At 40.5% G+C, this 12910-nt stretch overlaps 1 protein-coding gene across 1 annotated transcript; it reads left to right on the top strand.

The window, feature by feature from the left end:
• The first annotated feature begins 610 nt into the window (after positions 1–610).
• Positions 611–10697, top strand: LOC131252877 (uncharacterized). Its single transcript, XM_058253637.1, has 4 exons — positions 611–942; positions 3922–4025; positions 9731–9860; positions 10366–10697. The coding sequence occupies exons 1-4, from the start codon at positions 832–834 to the stop codon at positions 10402–10404; spliced, it is 384 nt and encodes a 127-aa protein (XP_058109620.1). The 5' UTR covers positions 611–831; the 3' UTR covers positions 10405–10697.
• The last annotated feature ends 2213 nt before the right edge of the window (positions 10698–12910 follow it).

Genomic DNA, 12910 nt, shown 5'->3' on the forward strand with positions numbered 1-12910 from the left:
CGGCAGAGGATTCCGGTCGGACTCGAATTCAATAATGACCCGTCCAGTACTCGGTACTGCTCAGTATGGTTGAAGCTCTGTGGGCCCATAATGATATATTTGCTTTATCCATTCCATCCATCCATTTTGAAAGATAATTTTAGATTATCATTCAAAAAAATAGACAGATCCAAATATCAATTGGACCACACCTCATAAAATAATGGCGATTGAATTCCTACCATTTAAAACTTCTTGTGGATAAAGAAGTTTTGGATCAAGCTGATTTTTATTTTTTCCCTTCATCCATATCTCTATAAACGTATGAATAATTTGGATGGAAAATAAACATCACGGTGAGCCATATGAAGGTTTCAACGGTGAGTTTATTGTGGTGTGGTCCACTTGAGATATTTTCTGCCTAATTTTTATGCTTAAAAACTAAAATGATCTCTCAACATGAATGGACGGAGTGGATAAAAGAGATACATCATAGTGGGGTCCACAGAGCTTTTGCAGTACCGAGTTTGGTACTGGAGGGGTCACTACCGAATCCGATTCCATTCCGGTCCCCTCCCTACTCCGGTCTCTTCAAGCTCCCTCCAACCGTCGCGTCTGATCTACAACTACACTACCAGTCAGCGTTAAAAATCCCTTCTCTGTATTATTAGAATAATAAAAGAATCTCTCTCTCTATCTGTTTTCATCACCACTACAAAAACCCTAGAAATCCTCTGCAATTCCTCAAACGAACATCTGGTCGTCTCAAAAAACCTCCAGAAAGAAAAACGAAAAAAATCTCAAATTCCATAATAAACCTCAATCGTTCCTTCGATTTTTTGTGTTCCCAGAATGAAGGAAGGGAAATCAGTAAAATCCAATATCAAGCATCCAAACGGACAATCCCACGATTCTCCCTTCAAATTCTCCAAATTGTTAGATCCAGAAGCTTCTTGGGACAAGGTATACACCATTTCATTTTGGGTGCGTTTGGTTGCACCAAATATCATGAAATTTCAGTATTTTCATGATTAATCAGTATAATTTGTTGAAGATATCATGAAATTTGTTGCAACGAAAAGCATCCTAAATCTCTTGATTTCTTTCTTCTGTTGTTTGATATTATTTTTTCGGCCCCGAATTTCATTCAACGATTTCTGGGAAGTTTTCTTTTTGGTTTTATAAGGAAAAAAAAAAAGATCTTGGAAAATAAAACATAATAAAAATTTTTAATTTCCAGTGTTCGGTTCGAGCTTGCTGCAGAGAAATTGGTGAAAAATTAGAGATCTCTTTTTTAGATTTTGGTTATAAGAAAGACTAAATAGTATGAATTGACAGTAGACCACGGTGTGAGTTTGCTACATCATTAGGAGTGTGTAAGTTATATTGTGGAAGAAGCACATCCCAGATATTGCACTGATCAGATGATCCTCGTCGTCCGATCTGTGGCTGTTGAATCGGTGGTTGAAGTGAAGATGGTCAACTGTCTGAATTTTAGCATTCAGAATTGGTGAGGATTGTTCAACAAGTGTTTTATTAGGCTACTATTCATCCACAATGATGCCCACGATTTGGACACTGGATCTCTTGACTAACATGCATATATGTCATGCGTACTGTGAATATGTCGCGAAGGCTTCTTTATGTCCTAGTTAACTCATGCCCACTTCTAGCTCATCTGGGGTCTGATTGGGTGCCACTTAGAAATGAGTTTATCACATTTAGTTAGCAATGCTTTAGAGATCATCTAAGCCTTATCCCAACTAATTGGGGTTGGCTCCATGAATCTTTTTCCACCATTCCACTATATCAAAGGCCATATCTTTAGTTAGACCATAGGTCATCAAGTCTTTTCTTACCACCTCCACCCACCTCTTTCTAGGCCCTCCGCTTGCCCTCTTAAGCGTTCAACTTGTACAAACTCACTCCTTCTAACTGACCCGGTTCTTGGTCTTTGTTGCACATGACCAACCCATCTTAAGTCTACTTTCCCTCATCTTGTTACCTATTGGTGCTACTCTTAAATTCCCTCGAATGCATTCATTTCTAATTCTATCCTTCCTCGCCTTGCCACTCATCCATCTCAACATCCTCATTTCAACTACACTCATTTTATGGACATGTTGTTGCTTAACTACCTAACATTCTGTCCCATAAAGCATGGCTAGTTTTATAGCTATCCTATAAAATTTCCTTTTCAATTTGAGCGATACACGATGATCACATAAAACTCCATAGTCACATCTCCATTTCTTCCACCCCGCTTGGATTTAATGGCAACCTCCTCACTCTCTCCACTCCCATGAATTATTGACCCAAGATGTTGAAAGTGGTCATTTTGAAAACTTCTTGGTTAGTGGTCTTTACTAATTCCTCATTCCCACTCCTATTGTGACTAAAGTTGCACTCCATATACTCTGTTTAGTCTGACTAATTTTAAATCCTTTTGATTCTAAAACTTCTCCATAAATCTAGCTTTGTGCGTATACCCTTTCTCGTCTTGTCAATCAAAACAATGTCATATGCAAAAAAAAAAAAAAAACCCATGAGATTTCTTTTTACAAATGCCTCATTACCTCATCCATAACCAATGTGAAAAGGTACGACCTCAATGTCGGCCCCTGGTGCAAGCCTATGGTAATTGGGAACTCACTTCTCTCCACTAATGATCCTCACATTTGTTATTGCTCCCTCATACATATCCTAAATCATATGAATATATCCTCTTGAAACTCATTTATTTCCCAACACCCACCAGATTAACTCTCTAGGGACTATCTTAAGCTTTCTCTAAGTCAATAAAGACCATGTGGAGATCCTTCCTCTTCTTTCCATCAGTTATCTAAGTAGGAAATAACTTTACTGGTAGACTTCCCTTGCATTAGAGATCGTAGTTTATTTAAATTGTTGTTATCAAGACTAGGTGTATGGCATGTGCAACACACATGGAGAGAGAAGGGAGAGTGAGAAATCGAGAAGGGGGAGAGAGTCGGGGGAGTGTTGATGCTAATTTCATGTAATCGTAAGCTTTGTGGGCCCACCATGATGTTCGTGTGACATCCACTCTGTCCATCGGTTTCTCCAGATTGTGGTAGGATTTGATCTCGATGGCATAGATCCAAAACTCAAATGGACCCACTGTTGAAATCTTCCTAGGATCTACAATGATGTTTATATTCCATCGAAACTGTTCATAAGGTGAAGGTAAACACAGCTTGATCCAATACTTATATGGCCCCCAAGAAGATTTCAGTGGCGAGTGTTTAAAACTCATCGTTTCTTGTTGTGTGGCCTACATGAGTTTGGAATCTGCCAGGTTTTTTTAGTTCTCGTCCTAACATGAGTGGCACAGCCAATGGACGGAGTAGATACGGCACAAACATCTAGATGGGCCCCACATAAACTTTTGTTGCAAGGCTCTCTAGTAATATTGTCGGCGCCGGCTACATTTGGAGAAGAGAGCGGGCTACTTGCAGTAAATAGCAGCTTCTTGTGGGTAAAATCTAAGCCATTGCAAGCTTTTTGAGGGAGAAACTTGAACCTTTGGACTGACAACAACCACATTTTTGAATTTCCAAAATACCATTACCTTTATTAGAAATGTATCCCTCTGTCCATTGAATATCCAAGGGTCTCCACCCTACGGAAACTAATTGCAAGGTAAAATGTCAAAAAGTTACTCTCTTTATATATAGTGGATTATTTTTACTCCCTAACCCAACACCCCCACCCCCCCACCCCAAAAAATTTTAAAAAAAATAATAATAATCTAATGTAGAATGACCATTAACTCAATGCTTTTTCATAGTAATTATAACATTGTCAAATAACTTCATAAAAATACTAACAATGATGATGATGTTAACAATAATGATAATGATAATAGCATTGTCGATGACATCATTTCCTTGTTATGGAATGGCAATATTTCTTTGCTTGCAGGATCAATTGGGAGATGCTCTACATTGGATCCGGCAAGTTGTAGCCCTCATATGCGGATTGCTTTGGGGTGCGGTTCCTTTGGTTGGGGCCATGTGGATAGTTGTGTAAGTGCAATTCAAAAACTCTTTAGCTGTAGCACCAATGGAGATTGGCTATTTTTGTAGACATATTTATATTGGTTCCTTAAATTTTTTGCCAGCATTTCTCACAAGTTGTTGGTCCACCACTGTTGCTTGGCCTTCATGCCTCACCATTTGGTTATCCAAACCATTCACCTTGTAGGCCCCACTGCGGATGGGCCACATGAAAATCATCCCATTGCTCAAAGATCCTCATCATTGGCACACAAAAGGTCTTCAAATAAGGACTGTTGTTCTAACTTCTTGTATGGACATTGAAATCTTTGACATGGGGTTTTGTCACGTGGCCTGTCCATGGTGGGATAGGCTACTATGGGAGGGTATAGGGGCAAGCAATGCCTGCAAACCTTGTTTGTTTTATGGGAGTGATTTTATTTTCACATGAGATGGTTGAGGATACTGCTTGCTATGTGTTTATACTGTCTCAACTAACTTTGTACTGTACATTCTTGTGCTGATAGGTTTTTACTTTAGATGCAATTTAAGTTTTTATATAGCATTCTAGCCTTATCAATTGTTGTCATCATATGCTTCCAAGCAAAACCAAAATACTGAACTTTAGAAGTTCATCGATGTTTCTTTCTTTCTTTCCTGGGTTCCGTTTTGCCGTTCGCTCAGAGGCATGTTTTGAAGATGATTGATAACCTCACTAATATAGAGGGAATGGCGAGAGGGTCCGTTGTAATTTTCCCCTCTTATGTATCTGTAGTTGTTGTCTTTTCCTGCTTTGTTAACAAAGCTTAAGTCACTATTCAGGGAAAAAGGAGAGGGATAAAGGTAGGGCCATCAATGGGACAGGCTCATGCCAAGCAAAATCAATATTTTGAATAGGAGCAGCCCGACCATTTCAAAAACCGCTGCTGGTACCAACCCAGGCCCCACCTTTTGACAGCTGTATATAGAAGGAAGAACCAATGAAATTCTGAGGTTAGAGACAAAAAAAAAAAAAACTGTGTTGTTCGCTATGGCTTCACAATGGTAGGAGTTGGAGGCCTTGGGGCCCTAAGTGGTGGCCACTTAGGAATTCCCATCTACTGACATACAAAATAGAGGAAATGGAAAAAAGGAGAGAAGAAAAGAAAAAAAAACATGAAACATGTAAAAAAGAAGTGGAGGCCTGAAAAATGCCTTAAGCAGGCTACTGTACTGGGCTGCACTACCATATGCAAAAAATATTAGTTTCCTACTCACAAATTGGTTAAATATAACCTAGGGGAGGAATTTCAGGATCTTCATTTCCTAAATTCAGAATGTTTGTAACCTTTATTTTGTGTTTCTTCTCCTTGAAGGCTTGCTTAGGTAAACTTGTGGCATGAGCAAGTTTCTGAAGCAACCTCCTTTATTGGATCATAGTTAATTAGTTTGATGAGGACATCCGAGCACCATATCGAGCATATTAGAGGAGGAGCCCACATCCCGGTTTCTCTATGGCTAGATGATCATTACGTGAGGCCCGGCTCTGGATTGTAGGTGCGTGGAAGACCCCTCATGCATATTTGGTGCATCATTGAAGACACTACATTGGGGAGATGCATGTGGGCTGCTTATTGGGAGCATGGAGATACGTTTTACATGTGGAGACACATTTTTTGCCATAGCTAGGGGTTATTTTATATTTGTTAGAGAATTAGGGAGTTATGTTTTATTTTGGTTTAAAAGTAGGAGGTACTTAGAGCTTTTTCTTATTGAGAGGCGTCTTTTTGTAAAAGTCCCAAGTTGAGACTATTTAAGGGTTATGGGAGCCCTAATTTGGGTATGCTATGATTATTATGAATGTGATTTCTTGTGATTGGAATGGTGTGAAGCCATTAATCTTAAACCAAATAAGTTTTCTTCTCTCTATCTCTATTTCTTTTAAAATTTCTTTTTATTTTTCACTTTTCTTAACCCATCTCCACAATATTCATTCCCAATTCTCATCCTTACCAAAACCCAATCCAGACCACGTCAAAACCTAACATAAACCTACACCTTCTCTTCCCCCCACCTATGAACAGTGCTGTGAACAATGATCTTTTAAACCCCAAGTTCTTAAATTCCCAATTCTAAAACCCTAAATTCCCAATCCCAAACCCTTAACCTAATTTCCAATTATTCCAAACTTAGAATACTTGACCCTTAATGGACATATGTGAATCCCCTTGAATGTATCCCATCTTCTTTTGGGCCTATTTCTCTTTGATCTATATTTTTGAGGATCCATACTGTAGGATTGTATTTAGGTCTTGAATCTAAACACAGTTGTTTACTTGAGTATCTTTTATATCTGTGGTAGATTATATATTTTTATGTTTCTTATTGATATGATAATCCATTGATTAATCTCATGAGATCATTTTAGCCTAGTCTCACGTCTCACGTCCTGCATCAAATTTTGGTATCAGAGCTAGGTTAGCATATGGTTTAATGTCCATCGCATTTAGAGTTTAGGGTTAGCGTGTCCATCGCATTAGAGTTTAGGGTTTACATATTGTCACCTTTAAAGTTAGTAGCCTTCCATTCTCATCATATTGTATTTAGGATTTTAGTTGTCAGTTCTCCCCAATTTGCATGTCTAGTGTATGCCCACTTGTAGTGGGCGTGGTTTTGGTCATCACCCCACAATAAACTTGGAACAGCTTACCAAGGCTCTTAATGCCATCAACCACCATCCTGCGGCCATCGAGGCACAAAGTAGAGCCACTAGTAACCAACTGGCAATTCTTAGGAATGAGATCAACACTTGCATGAACCAGTTGGAAGTTGCTTCCCTCCAGGCAAACCTCGACAATGGGGAAGATGGCCAATCTCAAGTGGGAAGTGAAGTTGAAGGAATTGAGACTGTGCCACTTACAGTTGTTAGATGCGCCTTGGCCCAGGTTAAAGAGAGTGATGATTTGCGCATGAATTCAAATTTTCACACTTACGTTAAGTGTGGTGACAAAAATTGCAAGGTGATAATTGATAGTGGTAGTTGCACCATTGTGGTCTCCTGTAGCACTGTAAATTGTTTGGTTTTGAAACCCACCCCTCATCCTCAGCCCTATCGAGTTTCTTGGGTTGATGTGTCCTCGATTCCAGTTTCTCAGTGGTGTCTTATCCCTATGCAGTTTGCCTCCTACAACAACATGTTGTGGTGCGGTGTTTTGCCTATGAACATAGGCCATATCATTTTGCGCAGACCTTGGATGTATAATCGAGACGTGATGCTATTCAACTCGAATACGTGTTCGTTTATGTATGAAGGTAAGAGGATTAAGCTAAATCCTCTTCCGCCCAAAAGCACCCCAAAGAAGAAAGATGACGTCAAGAAGGGTGATCTTAAAGAGATGAGGAAATCTCAGCCTAAATTTCTTCATATAATAAACACCAAAGAGTTTGAGAGGGAAACAAAGGTTGATTCGTTGCTGTATGCTCTCATGGCAAGAGAGGTCACACCTGAGGTTAGCGTAGGGTTGCCACCCAAGGTGAATCCGGTATTGGATGAATTTAGAGACGTCTTCCATGAGGACCTACTGGATGAGCTTCCACCCACGCAAGACATTTAACATACCATTGATCTTTTCTCCGGGTCGACTCTACCAAACATTCCTCATTACTGAATGAACCTACAGAGCATGTGAAGTTGAAGAGACAAGTTGATGAGCTTTGTAGGAAATGATTCATTTAGGAGAGTTTGAGTCCATGTGCCATGCCGGCCCTCCTCATGCCTAAAAAAGATAGCACTTAGTGCATGTGCGTGGATAGTCGGGCCATTAACAAGATTACGATTAAGTATCAGTTTTATATACTGCGTCTTAATGACATGTTGGACATGATGGCTAGTGCCGCGATTTTTTCCAAGATCGACCTCAAAAGTAGGTATCATCAAATACGTATTTGCCCAAGAGATAATGGAAGACAATCTTCAAGATAAAGGATGGGTTATACAAGTGGTTAGTCATGTCTTTTGGCTTGATCAATGCTCCCAGTACGTTCATGAGAGTAATGATCCAAGTGTTGATGCCCTTTATGGGTAAGTTCCTGTTGGTGTATTTTGATGACATCCTTATTTATAATACCTCCAAGGAACAACATCTCCACGATTTGAGGTAATTTTGTGGGGTCCTTAGGACAGAGAAATTCTATGCCAACCTGAAGAAGTGTTCATCCATTATCTTCTCCAATAAATAGTTTTTTAGAAGGATGACAACTTTATTGGCAAAACCGGCAAACACCGGAAAGAATACAAACACAGAAAAAATAAAAAAACGAAGAAGAAGAGGAAGAAGAAGAAGAAGAAGTAAAGAGAGGAAAACTAGCAAAAGCCCACAGACCAGCAAGGAGGAACAATCTCCATTTTCTCCTGCTTGACGAGGGCAGCCCCATGTCGTGCCATTAAGTGAAAAACTCGACAATCGATCTTGGCATTGCCCTACTTACATTGAAAAGACCCAGGATGCTTCTCCAATAAATAGTTAATTTGTTTTTTTTAATAAATTACACCACAGAGCATGATCTATCTATCAACACATCTATCAAACTAGCAACCACATTTTCTAAGGTGATATCTTTCTCTTATGAATTTAGCTTGAATTCTAGACCTAGAGTAGCTGTCAAACAGAAAGCAAAAATCTTGGTAGTGGCAAGACAACCACATGTTTCAAAAATAGTCATAACAGAATTCCAAGCTATAAGAACCTCATAAATGGAAGGGAGTCATGGTTGACTAATTACAAAGTATCCCAAGCTGGCTGAGAGGAGCACACAACACAACCTACACACAATATAGAAGATCAATGATAAACCGTGAAGCTGTCTTATTGTAAGTAGCATTTGGAGTAGGTTGGTAATGGGTTGGGTTCATGTCGGGTTGGGCATCTACTAAACAAAACAGACCAAGAATTTCATTTTGAACCCAACACACTACTGTGGCCCAAACCCGTCTAAGAAGCCGATTGGACCAGCTGGGCCGAGCCAACCCAACCCATAGCCAGCTGTTCTTAATACACATTTAGTGAGAATTTTTTTTGTCAGGTTTCTTAACTGCACAGCAGGCCTTCCATTTCTTAGTTTGTCGAGTACTCCGTAGGAATTTGATGCTGCGTTCCTCCATGGTTATAGTTGAAGTTCTTCATGATTCTCCCAATTTTACCATGGAGGTTTTTTTTTTTTTTTTTCCGGTTGATAAAACCAGCTCTCAACGGAAATTACCATGAAGGTTATCCTTCACATGGCTGTTCTGTATACCCCACATTTTATTTTGATAAGAGTCAACAAAATCGGGCATCTTATCATATCGGATGTTCGCGCCAACAGATCAAGAAAACAAACCCATGACGGCTATCATGATCAGACACCTGGCATTTTATATGAATTGGACGACCTTTGTCACATCAAAAACAAATTTTGAGAACAATAATATGGTTTCTCTCAGGCACTTGTTGGGTGTACCGTGAAATTGTTTTTTATTTTTATTTTTTATGTTGCTTCTTAATCACTCCTAATGTGAGTTGTGTTTCATGATATTGGGCTGTGAACAAAAAAGAAGAAGAAGAAGCTCACATGTTAAACTTTTCCACCATAATTTGATGCGAGCACTCGTGTTTGCCTTGGAAACTGTGAATACCTGAACATACACTAACCTTTCTATTCATTTGAGTTTTTATCAGTTAGATCTTTTGAGAGAAACTAATGCTTATGATGTTCAGATTCTTGGTGCTATCTTCTGGGATTGTTTATGGGTATTACGCGCTCATACTGAAGATTGACGAAGAAGATTTTGGTGGCCATGGAACACTTCTTCAAGAGGGACTCTTTGCATCCTTTTCCCTTTTTCTGGTACTTCTATCATTTTCTGTTCTTTAGGCTTAATTTGATTTTGTTTGGAATGATCAGACCATCCATTCTGGCATAATATCAAGGGTAGTACACGTGTGCTGTCTCAGGTCTCCTGGTGGATGGATGGTAGGCAATAGACATACATCTAAGAATGGTTGTTTATATGTGGTTTGCTCACGCCACATGCATGGAGATCTCAGCCACCCTGCAGGCCACTGCATGTGGAGATCCAAGGAATCCATCAGGTTTTGTATGTTGCAATCCACCTGCTGAGTGGACCGGCCTGATCTTTGGGCCTGAGCATCCTTCCTGATGGACGGATTGGATGTTCCTCACATGCCACATTAGCACATGTCTTGGTGGTATGTGATGGGCCTGGGGTCTGCATCCTCTGCAATTAGTAAACGTCTTGTTTATCCATCTGATCATTCCTATTTACCAATTTCTGCAAAATGAAGCCCCTGCCTGCACACGTGAAGAACCTGTTTTTGTGGTGTTTTTGCAGCTTGCCTGGATTCTAGTATACAGCTTGGGGCATTTCTGATAGGTTCTGCTGACTTGTTGGCCATTTCACAGCAATGACTTCTCTCTGTTTCCTATTTCACCACCAATTGCATGATTTTACTTGGTTGTTTGGGCCCGGAATCTTCGGGCCCTTAACCAAAAGAGAAAAAAAGAAGAAAAAACCTCATCTGGGGCCCAATCTTTTGTCAGTGCTCATCCGCGTTGCCAATTTTTCATTGAATTTTGATTTCCCACTTTCAGATTGATTTCTTTTAACATTGGAAGGTTGGATAACACACGTTGCGAGTCAGCTAAAATTTTCATTTTGTACGAGATTAAACGGTAGCAAAATCTCAGGAGGGTGGAGTTTCTTGAGCCACTGGACCAACTAAATGGTTTGTAAGTCGTCTGGTTGTAGTTTTTAAAATGCGTAGTGTCCACATCAGGGACTACAACAAGATGGTACTAATCCCATGACCTCATGTTGGAGCTATCAGTGGGCTGGGCTGTTCTGTTGGACTTACGCGCGTGGTTTAGGCTGAAATACTAGCCCCGTAGGCTGGACCTGCTCTTAAAATCTAAACCCGGCAGCCCAGCCCAAACCCAGCCTTGCCTGGTCTTGTTATCAATTTCATGCATGATTGGGCACCAAACAAACAGCCTAGATCTTGCAGAAAGAGGGTGACTGGGCTCTGACTTGGGCCAGACTCAGGTTCGGGCCATGCACGAAATTATGGGCATTCTTAAGAGCTTGATTGTTTTGGCCTTTCATGTGCCCATCTGAGACCTGGACCTAGGTTTTACTTTAATACATTGGTACTTCACAGGGGGCTACATATACCTTGGGCATTATCTATGAAAAAGCACTGTGTGCAGGTTGGACATGGGACCTACATTAAAAACTAAGACAGTTTCTCCTACCAGTGTGGTGCTGCACGGTGTGTGTGTGAGCTCTTGCATACCTGTTGCGGCCGGCAGACGTGCACAGTAATTTTGAAGCTTCAAAACTATTATAACTATTAATTTAAAGGCAGCGCACGCCTTCAGCAAGCTGAAAAGCTACTGTGCTTTTCAAAGGGCCCTTTGTGGCCCAGGCCCTGACTCCATAGCCCGGGTGCAACACCGGGACCTGGGAACCTGGAGCTACGGTGTTGTGCCTGACATCCACTCTATAATCAGTGCACCCCTTGGTGTTAAGTCCTGCAGCCAAAAATTCTCCCTGATATAACTTAGGTAGGCTAAACCAAAGCGAGCATCTCAGGTGGGCCACACGAAAGTGAATACTGGAGAGGAGGCACTAACCACAGGTTTTCGTGGGGCCCAACATGGTGTGTACATTCTATTCAACTTGATCAGGTAGGCCACACCACGTAGATGCAGGTTGTCTGCCTTTCTCCGGCTCATTTTAGGGCATGAGCATAAACCTGAGTCTGATCCAAAGCTCAGGTGGATCACACCACATGAAACAAGGGAGATTGAATAGGTGGATCATACCACAGGAAATGATGGAGATTGAACACATACCATTAAAAACTTGTTAGGGCTGGTTGCAACAAACATCCATAAAGGACGGACTTTTCACGAATTGATGACATTCTATCATCAGTTCGTGAAGAATTTTAGCACCATTGTGTCACAAATTACAGATTGCATGAAAAATCGGTCATATCCGTAGACTGACGAAGTTGACAGGATCTTTGTTGAAATCAAGCACTGATTATCCACGACCCTGATTCTTGTATTTCCCAGCTTTGACAAATTGCTTGAGGTCAAATGTAATGCTTCGTATATCAGAATTGGGAGAGTTTTATATCAAGAAGGCATGCCGGTGGCCTTTTATAGTAAAAAGTTTAGTGATGCACGCAAAAGTGATCTACTTACGAGCTTGACTTGTATGCAGTGGTCCATGCACTGCGATATTGGCGACATACTTAATTCAGATGGGGTTTATTATTTATACAGACCATCAAACTCTTAAATTTATTAATAGTCATGCTAAAGTGAATCGTGTGCATGATAGATGGGTTGCGTTTTTACAGAAATTCACATTCATTCTGAAGCACAAGTCAAGGCAGCAGAACAAGGTGGCTGATGCACGTAGCCACTTTGCTTCACTACTTGTTATAATGAGCAATGAAGTAGTCGGCTTCGACTATCTCAAGAAGTTGTATGCCAAGGACAAGGACTTTGAAGATGCATGGATAAGGTGCCAAGAGGGTCATCCCAGTGACCTACATATGCAAGATAGTTTCCTCTTCAAAGGGAATTGACTGTGCATCCCCCAAAGTTCTCTAAGGGAACAAATTATTTAAGAACTACATGGAGGTGTCCTTAGTGGACACCTTGGGTGAGACAAGTCATGTGCTTTTGTGGATGAGCGGTATTAGTGATCACAATTGGTACATGACATGGGTAAATGAGTGCAACATTGTTATATTTGTCAGACCTCCAAGGGGCAGTCTAAGAATACGAGCCTCTACACCTCGTTACTTGTGCCTAATGGCTCTTGAGAGGATTTATCTATAGACTTCGTGTTTGGTCTCCCA

The sequence above is a fragment of the Magnolia sinica genome, chromosome 8 (assembly GCF_029962835.1).
Source record: "Magnolia sinica isolate HGM2019 chromosome 8, MsV1, whole genome shotgun sequence".
NCBI lineage: Eukaryota > Viridiplantae > Streptophyta > Magnoliopsida > Magnoliales > Magnoliaceae > Magnolia > Magnolia sinica.

What these genes read in the sequence shown, in the direction of transcription:
- LOC131252877 (XM_058253637.1), top strand. Translation starts at nt 832, where the DNA reads ATGAAGGAAGGGAAATCAGTAAAATCCAATATCAAGCATCCAAACGGA. An exon ending in CAGAAGCTTCTTGGGACAAG is followed by an intron (nt 943 to 3,921) that starts GTATACACCATT and finishes CTTTGCTTGCAG; the next exon opens with GATCAATTGGGAGATGCTCT. An exon ending in CATCCTTTTCCCTTTTTCTG is followed by an intron (nt 9,861 to 10,365) that starts GTACTTCTATCA and finishes GTGTTTTTGCAG; the next exon opens with CTTGCCTGGATTCTAGTATA.